The sequence below is a fragment of the Triticum aestivum genome, chromosome 5D, assembly GCF_018294505.1.
Source record: "Triticum aestivum cultivar Chinese Spring chromosome 5D, IWGSC CS RefSeq v2.1, whole genome shotgun sequence".
Classification (NCBI taxonomy): domain Eukaryota; kingdom Viridiplantae; phylum Streptophyta; class Magnoliopsida; order Poales; family Poaceae; genus Triticum; species Triticum aestivum.
The window spans coordinates 60,349,873-60,363,660 of record NC_057808.1 but is presented as its reverse complement, the minus strand read 5'-3'; the positions used below and the strand labels follow the sequence as shown (position 1 = coordinate 60,363,660).

General features: G+C 46.7%; 1 protein-coding gene across 1 annotated transcript in view; it reads left to right on the top strand.

Annotated features, from left to right (window-relative positions):
* LOC123120257 (DNA topoisomerase 2-like) overlaps positions 1 to 13,788 on the top strand; it is a 99,124-nt gene that overhangs the window by 22,660 nt on the left and 62,676 nt on the right. The window contains exons 2-6 of the mRNA XM_044540231.1: positions 381 to 670; positions 763 to 829; positions 903 to 1,173; positions 1,259 to 1,362; positions 1,633 to 1,958. Of these exons, the coding sequence (XP_044396166.1) occupies positions 381 to 670; positions 763 to 829; positions 903 to 1,173; positions 1,259 to 1,362; positions 1,633 to 1,958 (1,058 nt within the window). The remainder of the gene's footprint in view (positions 1 to 380; positions 671 to 762; positions 830 to 902; positions 1,174 to 1,258; positions 1,363 to 1,632; positions 1,959 to 13,788) is intronic.

Genomic DNA, 13,788 nt, shown 5'->3' with positions numbered 1-13,788 from the left:
CATGAGGGGAAGAAAGTTAAGGGCTTTTATGCTTTAAACCCAAACAGTGATGCCACGTAAGCAAAAAGGGGGGCCCACCTGTCATAAACGCGCTCAAACGAGACTAATCCGCCGATCAGTGGTTTTTGCAAAATGTTTACGAGAGAGGTGGTGCTTTTTGTCAAGAAACTGTAACCTAGTGTTTTCTGATGACCTAGCCCTCAAACTGGTGGTTTTCTGCAATTTACTCGGTTTGTAGAGGGTCGCTCAATATTACTCAACGTTTGGTACAGTCAGTAGGAGTAAGAACTATAATGTCCCTTGTATGTTCTTTAGGCATAGCCTCCCAATTCACAAAATGCTTGCAATATCATTACATTCCATCTTGAATGCTTGTGCAGGTTTTCTCTGAAAACATGGGGAAGAAGTCAGAGCCCGAGGTTAAAATGTGCAAGCAGTCAGAGAACTGGACCATAGTTACCTTCAAGCCTGACCTTGCCAAGTTCGACTTGACCGAGCTCGACCATGACATTGTGGCACTCATGAGGAGGAGAGTAGTTGATATGGCAGGCATCCTTGGCAAATCCGTGAATGTTGAGTTGAATGGTCAGAAGGTAGCAGCAAAAAGCTTCTCCGAGTACGTGCAACTCTATATTGACTCTGTTTCCAAGGAAGGAGTCGAGCTACCAAGGTTTGGCACATTTTTTACGAGTTTGGGTGTGTGCATGAAAAGCTCTGACAAGTACTATTGTTTCCGATCATGCAAATTTGTCTTTATTTCAGTATTTACCAGAAGGAAAATGATCATTGGGAGGTGTGTGTGAGTCTAAGTCAAGGCCAGTTTCAGCAGGTTGGTGTGGGCTAGAGTCCTGTACAGCTCCGTTTTAGCATGTTTTTACACAGACAATTTCCTTGGATTACAGGTCAGCTTTGTAAATGGAATTGCGACCATAAGAGGCGGAACTCACGTTAACTACGTTGCAAACCAAATCGCCAGCCATTTGATGGGCATTGTGAACAAGATAAACAAGCAAGCTAGCATGAAGTTGCATACAGTGAAGGGCTACCTATGGGTATTTGTTAATGCGCTCATTGAAAACCCTCTCTTTGATTCACAGACCAAAGAGACCTTGACTACTCATCAGTCAAGCTTCGGGTCCACGTGTTTCCTCTCCGAAGATTTCCTTAAGAGGGGTATGTGATGAGTTAACTTTCGTACCCTGGATTTTTCTATTGTCGCTGCACCACTAACGCTAATTTTCACTTCTTGCAATTGCAGTTTCTAACTCGGGTGTTGTCAGCAATCTCCTTTCGTTGGCCGAATCCGAACTAAAGAAGACTGATGGAAGCAAGAGGACAAGTGTTTGTCTCAAACAGAGACAGGTATGCCCCGAGCCATCTCCTCATTCATCCCTCTACTGTCTATAACAACAGAGTTTTTTTGAAAGCAAAGCAGAGCTTTATAGATTAACGGTGCGTGGACAAATCGCCCAACACACGAGCAGCCACTAAGGGCGGTACATCATTCTCCTAGTGCATACATATATCAGGTAAACACATACGGTCAATTTGGCCCAGCTCATGTGCTACAGTGTTCTCACCCCTCCTGCATGCTCGCACACTATGTTTTGCAAACCAGAGTTTTAACTGTAGCTTGATATCTTCAAGGATGACAGCATACGGCGAGGAGTCAGTCTTGTGAACGTCGAGCGCCTCTACCAGCAACTGACTGTCGGTCTCAAAAGTCACCCTTACAACGCCGATATCAGCTGCAAGGGCGACAGCTCCAGCCATGGCCTGAACTTCCGCTTCAAAAGCATCTGTAGTCTGCTCCTGTCGTCCTGCACGGGCCGCAATAACTTGCCCTTCCGAGTCTCGAACCACAGCGCCCCACCCACAAAAGTTGCTACCAGGCACAAAGGCTCCGTCGATGTTAATTTTGAGCTCATCTGGATTGGGTGGTCGCCATTTCCCCGCTTGTAATTCCCTCTTCTTAGGCACAAATCTGTCCGCATACTCCATGGCGCTACATCTCACCCTTCGGATAGTTTCAGTGATCTCTGGCGCCAACTCTCCTTCCCTGATCTTGTTCCTAATGTTCCACCACTGCCACCAGAGTGTGATGATAAGCACTCGTTTATTTTCAGAGAACTCCCACAGGGCATCCAGCATATCATGCACGCTGGTAAATGCCTCCAACATACTTCTTTCCTCCTCCAATCCCAACTCCCTCCAAGCTTGCTTGACATGCTTACATTTTATGAACAAGTGCGCTCCATCTTCCTCAGCTCTACCGCAGAAAAAGCATTTTGACTGATCTAGCTTGAGACCCCTCCTCATCAAGTTTGCACATATAGCCAGAGATTCATGGCGCATTCTCCAGATAAACATCTGAAGCTTCCGAGGACATGGCACTTTCCATATCCTTTTCCAGGATTGATCGGCCAATGCATCCAGATTGCCACCGCGTGCTGAGCTCGCTCCCGGTGCCCCATTCTGCTCTTGCTTGTGGAGTTCAACATGCAGCTTATAGGCGCTCTTTACCGAGTGGTTACCTCTACTGTCAAAATGCCAAGCAATGAAATCGTCCACGCCTTGCCTTAGGGGAATTTGCAGAATCTGTCGGGCATCTACTTCGCAAAAAGTGTCCCGCACTAGTTCTTCATCCCACCGTCCAGTGACCGGGCTTATAAGTTCATCGACCCTGGTCAGCAAGCTCGCCCCCCTTGGTGTAATGACTCGCCTCGACCAGGCCCTTGGCAGCCATGGGTCGCTCCAAATATTCACTGAAACTCCATCCCCAATTCGCCATATATACCCTTGCTTCACCAGATCGAGCTCGTGTAAGATGCTACGCCAAGCAAATGAGATGCCATCATGTGCTACTGCTTCGAGCGCAATACTATTCGGGAAATACCGGGCTTTTAGGATTCTAGCACATAAACTTTCGGGGTTTTGGATCAATCGCCATCCCTGCCTCGATAGCATAGCTATATTGAAGCTGTGCATCTCCCTGAACCCTACACCGCCCATAGCTTTGGGCTGTGTAAGCTTGTCCCAACTTAACCAATGCATCGGATTTTGTTTGTCCTGTTGACTCCACCAAAACTTGCCCAACAATGTATTCAGCTCTGAGCAGAAGGTTTTTGTTAGGTCAAAGCAAGACATTGCGTACGTGGGAATCGCCTGTGCTACCCCCTTAACAAGCACCTCCTTGCTCTCCTTTGCCAATAGCCTTTCCTGCCATCCATAAACCCTCCCACACATGTTCTTTTTTATATATGCAAAGGTTTTCCTCCTAGATCGGCCGACATGTACCGGGAGCCCAAGGTACTTCTCATTCCAGTCTTCACTTCGTATGTTGAGTGTGTTCTTGATGCTTTCCTTAACTCCGTCCTCCGTATTGGGACTAAACATGAGGGCTGACTTCTCTACATTGATACACTGGCCCGAACATTCTTCATACAGCTTGAGTATGTCACGTAGTGCCTCGGCTTCCTGTTGCTTCGCTTTCATCAATAACATAGAGTCGTCCGCAAAAAACAGATGGGATACGCAAGGTGCTCTCGGGCATACCTTGATCCCACTTATCCTCCCTCTCTGTTCCGCGTCGTTGAGCAGGGCTGACAGACCCTCAACACATATCACAAACAGGTAAGGTGATGCCGGATCCCCCTGGCGCAGTCCTCTCGATGGGCAGAATTGATGCGTCAACTCCCCGTTAACTTTAACCTGGTACCGGACCGTCCTGACACACTTCATGATTAGGTCTACCCACTCCCTCCTAAAGCCCATCTTGCACATCATCGCCTCTAGGAAACACCATTCTACCCGGTCGTATGCTTTGCTCATGTCAGCCTTCACCGCCGTGTACCCATCCTTCCAGTCCTCTTGTTCATGACATAGTGAGAGAGCTCGTATGCGATGAGCACATTATCCGTTATCAATCTTCCCGGAACAAATGTGCTTTGGTTATCAGAAATAAGCGATGGAAGAATCATTTTCAGCCTATTGGCTATCACTTTAGAGACTAGCTTGTAGAGAACGTTGCAGAGACTGGTCGGCCGGAGGTCCTTTATTCTCTGTGGGTTCTTTACCTTGGGGATGAGGACCACATGGGTATCGTTCCACCCCCCGGGCATGTCACCTCCATTAAGCACTCGCAACACCTCCTCCACAATCTGTCCCCCCATGAAATGCCAGTGTCTCTTGAACACAACCGATGGCATGCCATCCGGCCCCGGGGCCTTCAAGTCCCCAATGTGATCTAGCGCCGCTTTTACCTCCTCGCGAGTGAAGTCAGCCAGTAAGACATCGTTCATGGCCTCAGTAACCCGTGGTTGTACTTTTTCAAGTAATTTCGGCAACCGTTGAGGATTAGATGAAGCTGAGAAAAGTTCCTGAAAAAACGAACACACATAGTTTAGTTAGCTCCTCTCCTGCCTCCACCACCGACCCGTCCTCCTTCCTCAACTCCTTAATTCTGTTAACTTTCTTCCTCGCCGAGGCTACGGACTCCAGGTATTTAATATTCCTATTGTCATCCTTCAGCCACCACATATGTGCCCTTTGTTTCAGCTGAGTATGCTTCTTCTCCTCCAGCTCCTCGACTAGACACCATAGCCTTGCTTCTTCATTAATTTTATGCTCCGACACTGCCGTCCTCATGCAAACTCCTAGCTCTTTTTTCGCACTTTTTAACCTGCCTTCCAACTCCCCGACCACATCTTTGCTCCAAGTGGAGATATCTCCCGCCACCTTCTGAAGCGCAACAGCCACTGTACCATCTCCCATCTCCCTGCTCCTCTCCCAGGCTGCACGTACAACCTCCTCACATCCTTCCTCCTGCAGCCAACGCGCCTCAAACCGAAAACTCCCATCCCCTCTCCTCCATTCCTTATCAGGACCTTCCGTATCTACAATAATTGGCCGATGGTCTGAATGTCTGGGAGGGCCATTAACCACTGTGTAAGCCGGGAACTGCTCACACCATTCCTCATTCGATGTGGCCCTATCCAACCTCTCGTAAATATATGTTCGTAGTTCCTTACTGTGGTTCCTCCAAGTGAAAATGTCCCCCTCGAAGCCAATATCACCCAGCTCGTAGATTTGTAGCGCTTCCCTGAAGCCATCCAGGTAGTGTTGTGGCCGGGCTGCCCCTCCTGTTTTCTCCGTACTTGTCAAGATCTCATTGAAATCACCAAGGCAAAGCCAAGGCCTTCCACCCTGGTGTTGCTGTTTCAGGAGGCGCATCATTTGCCATGTCTCTTTCTTCCTGTCCATCTCCGACTCGCCGTACACACCAGTAAGCCTCCAGACCAATCCATCATCCATCCTTACATCCACGTCAATGTGCCTTCTACCGAACGATCTCAACGTAACATCCACCTCCTTCCTCCAAAACAATGCCACCCCTCGACTCCTCCCCTCCCCCTTCCACGAGCACATTTGGGTGAGCCCTAGCAGCCATCTAAAACGATCCAACTCCTTCTCCTCCAACCTAGTCTCGCACAGAAACAGAATGTCGGGCTCCTCCACTCTTCCCAGGTCGAGAAGAGAACGAACCGCCGGGCCGTTCCCGAGTCCCCGGCGGTTCCAACTTATAATTTTCATTGGGCCCGGCGGGGCTGCTCTGACAGCCCGGACGATATTTCGGTGATTGTACCTCCTTCCTGCCGATCTTCCTCCGTCAACATCCGCTCCCCCTCTGGCATTCCACTCTCGTCCTGTCTAGCCCTTTTTACAATAGCCGTAGCGTCAATCTCCATATCCACTCCTCCTCTTTTACCCAACTCGACTCCCAATTTCTCTTGATTCTTAGTTCCGTTTATGCGTGTTTTGCGCCTGAACTTTTTGCCTCCATTGCCCTTCCCTTCGCAGCAGCTCCTCCCACTTGCTTTTGCACTGCCTCTTCCAGCATCTCCCCCTTACTCTCCTGTACTGACCGTTCCCCGCCAACTGCATGCACCTCTTCCTTTTCAGGCTCACTGCCCTCCTTGCCCGACGCTCCTTGTGCGCCATTGTCCGGTCCAAACGTAAGGTGCTTCACTGTGTGGTTCTTCACCGAGTCAACCCTCTCGCCCTTCTCATTGATTTTAACTGGGCTATTAACCTCCATCTCCTCTCCTACCGCACCGTCATCAGTGTTTTTGGATGAAGTTTGACTCTTTCTCCAACTTGGTGCATCACTCCCCGCGCTACCAATGCCCCTTCCTAAGTTGTACTATCTCCGCTCTCCTCCCCCTTGATTACTTCCACTTCCTCTCCCCGTGCTCTTCGATTTCGTGCCACTGCTACTCCTGCTGACCTGCCACAGTGATCTTCCTCCATCCTCAACCCTTCTACTTCCTTCCTCAGCTCTCATCCAGGCCCCATATTGTGGTGCTTCCCCCGGTATTGGCTTCATATTACATTCTTTCTCGCCATGCCCGATGATACCACATGTGTAGCAAAAGTCTGGCAGGTGTTCATACTCAAATCGGCACCATATCAATTCCTTCTTCTTCTTCTTCTGTTTGGCTGCATCCTCCTCCTCCACCATATCCCCCCCCGTTTTCTCCTCTCTTCTTCTCCCTCTCCAAGATAAAACCTCTCCTTAACGGTTCTGTGATGTCCAGCTTTACCTTTTGCCCGAAGAAATTTCCCCACAGCCTTTCCATCCTGACCTACATCCACCTCAATGAGTTCGTTGAAGTCCGCCCCAATCTTTTCTCCGGTTGCTCTGTTCATGTATCCAAGTGGTAGCCCAAAAACCCTAAACCACATGGGTATTAGGTTAAACTCATATTCATCTATCGTCTTTTCTGGATCAAAATTCTCCATCACAAGCAGTTCTTTGTCAAACCACCATGGCCCCTCCTCAAGAGCTCTCCTCCATCCCGATGCCTGCTTGAACGTAAAGAGGAAGACATTTGTTCTCAATTCCTTGCAGTCCAGCCCCTTGATCAGACACCATATTCTTCCCAGGGTTTGTCCCACAACTCCTGCGTGGGCGAGTTTCTCCGAGAATATCTTCCCCACCGCTTGAGGATCATCCGCCCCCCAGTCGACCGCCTTCCCCTTCTCCGCTTCCCCAATCTTTACCCCTTTGTTCTCCGCTGCCGACAGCTTCAGCCCCCTCATGAGCCCCTCTACATCCTCCATCGTCTCTTCTCTCCTTCCCTTCTGCACCGAACCCTAGGGAAACCTACCAGTGTTTTACGACCGTGATCCCTAGCTCACGGAAGGCTTGTGGTGGATGGGAGGGATGAATTTGCACGACAACACGGGGAGGCGGCCGCAGATCTGCAGCCCTCCTGCTCCGATCCTCGCCGGGGTAAACCCTAGCGAAGCCGAAATCACCTGCCGATCGCCACACCATAACTTTCGCTAACCGTCACCCTGAGGGACGGACCGCAATGTAATTTATAACAACATAGTTTCTTTAAATAGAGTGCGAATTTAGAATTTCTTCTATTAAGTTGGCACAAAATCACATCTTTGGCTGTTACTCTGTTGGTTTTGGGAGTGGCAATGCGGCCGACGTGTCTACACAATCCTGATTTTGGGGGTGGCAATCTGGATTTATATGCTCAATCTTCGCAGCAGTCCATATCCTGAGTCCCACCCAGAGTTTTGATTTTCAGCCCAAAAATTCCAATTTCAGCCATTTGGGCATGGGGCGAAAAGTTTGGCCCAGTCAAAACTTTGGTCAAGTTTCATTCAATTTTGGTCAAATTTTGTTAAAATTTTAAATTTTGGTTTTGCAATTTCGTCCGAGATTTTGCCAATTTTTTTTGAATTGACCGAAATTCGGCCTGGGACTGAAAATATCCCGATAACGAAAACCAAAACTCTGGTCCCACCTCAAAACATCCATAGCAATGCTAACTTTCATATAATCTACTACCCTCCTAAATACAGAGCTTAAGAAGTTGCCTAATTTTCAGTTTACAATGGAAAAAAAACACAAATTTTGTAGAAAACCTAAAGTAGCTACCAACCTTGAAATTCCATCATGTCTTAGTTGCAGTACACAAATAAATCCAGTTGAAAATGATCTTAGCGCCTCAGTGGTGAAAGTTTGAATTTGGTCACAGTCCAACAGCGATTATTTGGCCACACAGAATAGTAAGTTGCATGTCTATAAATATTTAAGTACTAAGTTGTGATTGTTCCAGTTGATTGTTTGATATATTATTCACTGAAGTTATTGTGCATCTCTGCTTATGTACTTTTTCTGATTCCGGTGCATCACTGGTAAGTGAGATTCTTCCATGCTTCCTGAGATTCTATATGTAATTTATTTTTAATTTCTAGTGGATGTATGATCTCTTGTTTTAACTGTAAAGAAAACTACCACCTGCTTTGTTTAAGAATATCTTGCTTAAGAGAGGCTAGTTCCCATGTGCAAAAATAAGTCGAGCTTCTCACAGCGTGCTCTCAATACTGAGAAGCAGTATGTACATAGGAGAATGGAAGTACCCTGTTGACTGTTTGTAGTTCCCAAAGGCAGAGCATGTGTAACACCCCCGGATGTAACTTTCCATATTTGTAACTCCAACTCTGCCATTTTCGGCTATGTGTTATGATATTCCCTTCGTGGTCGGGTTTTGTTTTTCGTTTTGCATTTTCTTCATGTCATGCATCTCATATCATGTCATCATGTGCATCTCATTTGCATACGTGTTCGTCTCATGCATCCGAGCATTTTCCCTGTTGTACGTTTTGCAATCCAGCACTCCCACCTCCTCCGGCGCACCCCTCTTGTTTCTTTTCGCGAGCGGGTGTTGAACGTTCTCGGAATGGACCGAGTCTTGCCAAGTGGCCTTGGTATACCACCGGTAGACCACCTGTCAAGTTTCGTTCCATTTGGAGGTCGTTTGGTTCTCTAACGGTTAACCGGGTAACCGCAAAGTCCTTTTGTGTGTTGCAGCAAAACCCCCTCCAAACAGCCCAAAACCCAGCAAACTCACTTCCATGTTCTAGGTCGTTCGATCATGATCGTGTGGGCGAAAACTGCACCCCGTTTGGACTCTCCTAACTCCCTCTGCCTATATATTTGCACCTCCCCCTGAAATTTCGCGGATGAACTCTAGTCTTCTGCCACCTCCCGTCACCCTCTCTTTCCCTCGCCGCGCAGCCCACCGGGCCCAGATCAGGCCCGCCCCCGGGCCCCGAGCGCCCCGAGCGCGCCGCTTCCCGCGCCATCGCTGGACTTCGCCGGAGCCGCCGCCTCCTCGCGCCGCCCCGCCGCCCGTTCGCCGGCGCCGCCTCGCCGCTGCCACCGCCCGTCGGCGTCCGTGCCGCGCATCGCTGCGCCCCGCCGCACGCCCCTCACCGACGACCGGCACGCCCCTCACCAACTCGCGCCCTTCTCCTTCCCCTTCGCCGGCGAGCGCTCCGGCAACCTTGAGCCTCGGCCCGATCCAAATCCCGGAGGTTGACTTTTCCCCCTCCCCTCGATTTCTCTAAGTCCCGTAATTTTGACATTACATGCTCCTGTTCATCGCATCATAACTCTCTGCATATAGCTCCGTTTCGTGCGTGTAATATATCGAAATGTTCGCCTCGAGCTGTTCTTCATTTTGTTCCATTGTGCCATGTTAATGTGAGTCCATCTTGATGCCCAAATCTCTGGTGCAAGAGTGCTAATTGCTGTTAACTGCTGTTACTTATCAGAACTTGAGGATTTGTTATTTTTGTTGCATTTAACGGGTGCATCTTATGGGCATGAGCTCTACATGTGTTTTGATGTATGCCATGCCAACTTTACAGAGGTGTATGCCATGTATTTTTGTGATCTCTGTGGTGACTAGCACAAGCATGAAAACTAGGTTTCGTGATGTTTTTGTTTTCAGGGACTTAGAAATTTTACTAAGTCGGTGACTGCTGTTATTTTGTTGCTATGTATCCATGTGGCTAAAGAGAGATCCATGCTTATTTTGGAGATGTTGAGTAAGGATGTTTTGTAGATATAGTTGTGCTCTATCCATTAATGCCCTTGTTTGCAATTATGGAGTGCCATAGCATGACTCAATCTTGCTCTACTTTTGCTATCAAATGTTCCTGGCAGATTGTTTACGTGTTATTCAATTTTGCCAAGCTTGTTGTAGTTGTTTCATACATGCTATGTATTTGCTCTTGCCATGGATAGCTTCATAAACATGCCATATTGCTGTAGGTATGCTTGTTTTGTCATGCATTGCTTTGTGGGGAGTGCATCAAGCTCACCAAGATGCCTTTATATTACTGTTTCTGCCATGCTCTGTTTTCTGTTAAGTCTGAAACCTGATAACGAAACTTGCTATATTTACATGGTTGCCATCATATCTTCCGATCCTTTTTGGCTTATGGTTATTAAGGGACTTTTGTTTTATGCATTTAGTAGATTAATGCCATGCCTTGTTTTGCTATGTTAAGTTCCTGTAGCATGTTGATTACTTGCTCTAAACATTGCTACCTGATGCTGTTTCAGTCATGTCCAGTAATTTCACCGTCTGTGAACCTGATATCTTTTGCACTTTTGCCATGCTTGTTTGAACCTGTTATGCTGTGATCTAGCCGTGGCTCAGTGTTTATCTTTTGTCAAGCATCTTCTGTAGATTACTTTCATATGCTTTGTTGCTATGTTGGGGTACTGTAGCATTGTTACTTATTGTATTCTAAGTGCTATCATGCTGTTAATCGCAGATTCGTGTCTGTCTTGTTTTGCTTGCCATTTGCAAACCGTGCATCCGTTTCCGGTGATCTTTATATCGATTTCGACCGAAATCATCTTATCTTTCCATTGGCATGCTTGGTTTGCCAAGTTACTGTCTTGTTCATCATTTTCCTTCCGGAGCACGCATATGCATTGTATAGCATATCTTGCATATCATTCATGTATTGCATCATGTTGCTTGTGCATTCCCTGTGATTGATTGTGGTTCCGTTGCTTGTGCTCTTGTTTTGGGTAGAGCCGGGAGACGAGTTCGTGAATGAGGAACCTATTGAGTACGCTTACGAGGATCAAGCTTTCGACAACTCTGAGAACCTTGCAGGCAAGATGACCATACCCTCGAAATCACTTCTATCTTTGCTTGCGAGTTGTTCGCTCTATTGCTATGCCGCGCTACCCACCACTTGCCATATCATGCCTCCCATATTGCCATGTCAAGCCTCTAACCCACCTTTCCCAGCAAACCGTTGTTTGGCTATGTTACCGCTTTTGCTCAGCCCTTCTTATAGTGTTGCTAGTTGCAGGTGAAGTTGAAGTTTGATCCATGTTGGAACATGGATATGTTGGGATATCACAATATCTCTTATTTATTTAATGCATCTATATACTTGGTAAAGGGTGGAAGGCTCGGCCTTATGCCTGGTGTTTTGTTCCACTCTTGCCGCCCTAGTTTCCGTCATACCGGTGTTATGTTCCTTGATTTTGCGTTCCTTATGCGGTTGGGTGATTTATGGGACCCCCTTGACAGTTCGCTTTGAATAAAACTCTTCCAGCAAGGCCCAACCTTGGTTTTACCATTTTCTACCACCTATCCCCTTTTCCCTTGGGTTCTGCAGACTCAAGGGTCATCTTATTTTAACCCCCCGAGCCAGTGCTCCTTCGAGTGTTGGTCCGAACTAAGTAGACTGCGGGGTCCCCTCGTGGAAACTCGAGGTCTAGTTTTACTCGTAGGATGTCTCATCCGGTGTTGCCCTGAGAACGAGATATGTGCAGCTCCTATCGGGATTTGTCGGCACATCGGGCGGCTTTGCTGGTCTTGTTTTACCATTGTCGAAATGTCTTGTAAACCGGGATTCCGAGACTGATCGGGTCTTTCCGGGAGAAGGTTTATCCTTCGTTGACCGTGAGAGCTTATGATGGGCTAAGTTGGGACACCCCTGCAGGGTATTATCTTTCGAAAACCGTGCCCGCGGTTATGTGGCAGATGGGAATTTGTTAATGTCCGGTTGTAGAGAACTTGACACTTGACCTTAATTAAAACGCATCAACCGCGTGTGTAGCCGTGATGGTCTCTTCTCGGCGGAGTCTGGGAAGTGAACACGGTTTTTGGATTATGTTTGACGTAAGTAGGAGTTCAGGATCACTTCTTGATCATTGCTAGTTGACGACCGTTCCGTTGCTTCTCTTCTCGCTCTTATTTACGTATGTTAGCCACCATACATGCTAGTGCTTGCTGCAGCTTCACCACCTTACCTTTTCCTACCCATAAGCTTAAATAGTCTTGATCTCGCGGGTGTGAGATTGCTGAGTCCTCGTGACTCACAGATACTTCCAAAACAGTTGCAGGTGCCGATGATACCAGTGCAGGTGACGCAACTGAGCTCAAGTGGGAGCTCGATGAAGATCTTGTTCGTTGTGTTGTTTCTTTTCTTGTTGATCAATAGTGGAGCCCAGTTGGGACGATCGGGGATCTAGCAGTTGGGTTGTCTTCTTTTATTTTGGTTCCGTAGTCGGACCTATATTTGTATCTTGTATGATGTATGAATTCATTTATGTATTGTGTGAAGTGGTGATTATAAGCCAACTCTTTATCACTACATGGGATTGTGTGAAGATGACCCTTCTTGCGACAAAACCACAATGCGGTTATGCCTCTAAGTCGTGCCTCGACACGTGGGAGATATAGTCGCATCGTGGGTGTTACAGCATGTATAGGCAGATCCTCTACTGTATTACAGTAACATTGTGTGCATCCATTGTATTTTGACAGAGAAAAATAGTTTAACCTAGTTGATGTTTGCTTGACATCTCAGAAATAATTGGAAAAAATTTTGATGTGCGGCTTGACATCCTAGTTGATTTTTGTCCAGTCTGGAAAAAAATGGAAGTACGCACAGAAATAATTTTGTGTATAACCTAGTTGATGCTCGACATCTCTGAATCCTCGCTGTTATTTTGTTACTGAAAGCCGCAGTGCTGCACAGATACTCCCATATATTGGATAAACTCTTTTTTTTGTAGCCGCACTAGAGCTTATTGACTGTATTGTATTTGGTCTTTGTTGCGGAGTCTTGTATTGGTTCTGTGTTTGAAGCAATCATGCATCACAATTCTCATTGGAATGCTTTTTGTCTACAAACTCTGAGATATTTTGAAACAAAAAAATTATGACAAATTTGATTTAGTTATTCTCTCTACTACAGATGGTTGATCAACCATTGATGGGGCAATGGGTCCATCCTTCTCAACCAAGACCCACACAAATGTCTTCAGAGAAATATGGGGCAGAGCATGGAAAAACCAAGAAACGTGACCGTGACGATGGGTTTGCTGCAATTGAGGAGAAGATGATGGAGGATCCATCCAGCATTACCAAGTGTATCAGAACAATCGAAAAGTTACAAGATCTGCAAGTAGACGATATTTTAGTGGCAGCAGATATCTTCAAAACTAAGGAGAACAGGGAAGTTTTCTTATCCTTCTCTAGAGATGATCTTCGCTTGGCTTGGATTAAAAGGGAGATTGGGCGCAGCCAGCCATACAATCGGAATTAGGTATGGTTTATTTATTTTGTACCAAGAATTGTGGTCACACATTACTGAAGCTTTTATTCAGTAGGTAGCAATACTTTTGGCTATTTTAATCAGTCGTATTACTAACTTAGATGTCAAATATCTATTTTGAAAGTAACTAGGTGTCAGAACTTACATTTTGTTACCTTCATATCTAAGGCTCATATCATATCAAGGCGTGAGAACATTATTTACATCAACGCATAATGTTTCGAGTACAAGAATGATAATGGAACTAGCGTCTCATATTACATTTCTGCCTGCATCTAACTTGCACCCGCCACATAGTGTTGCCAATATGTTAGCTAATTGATTGTG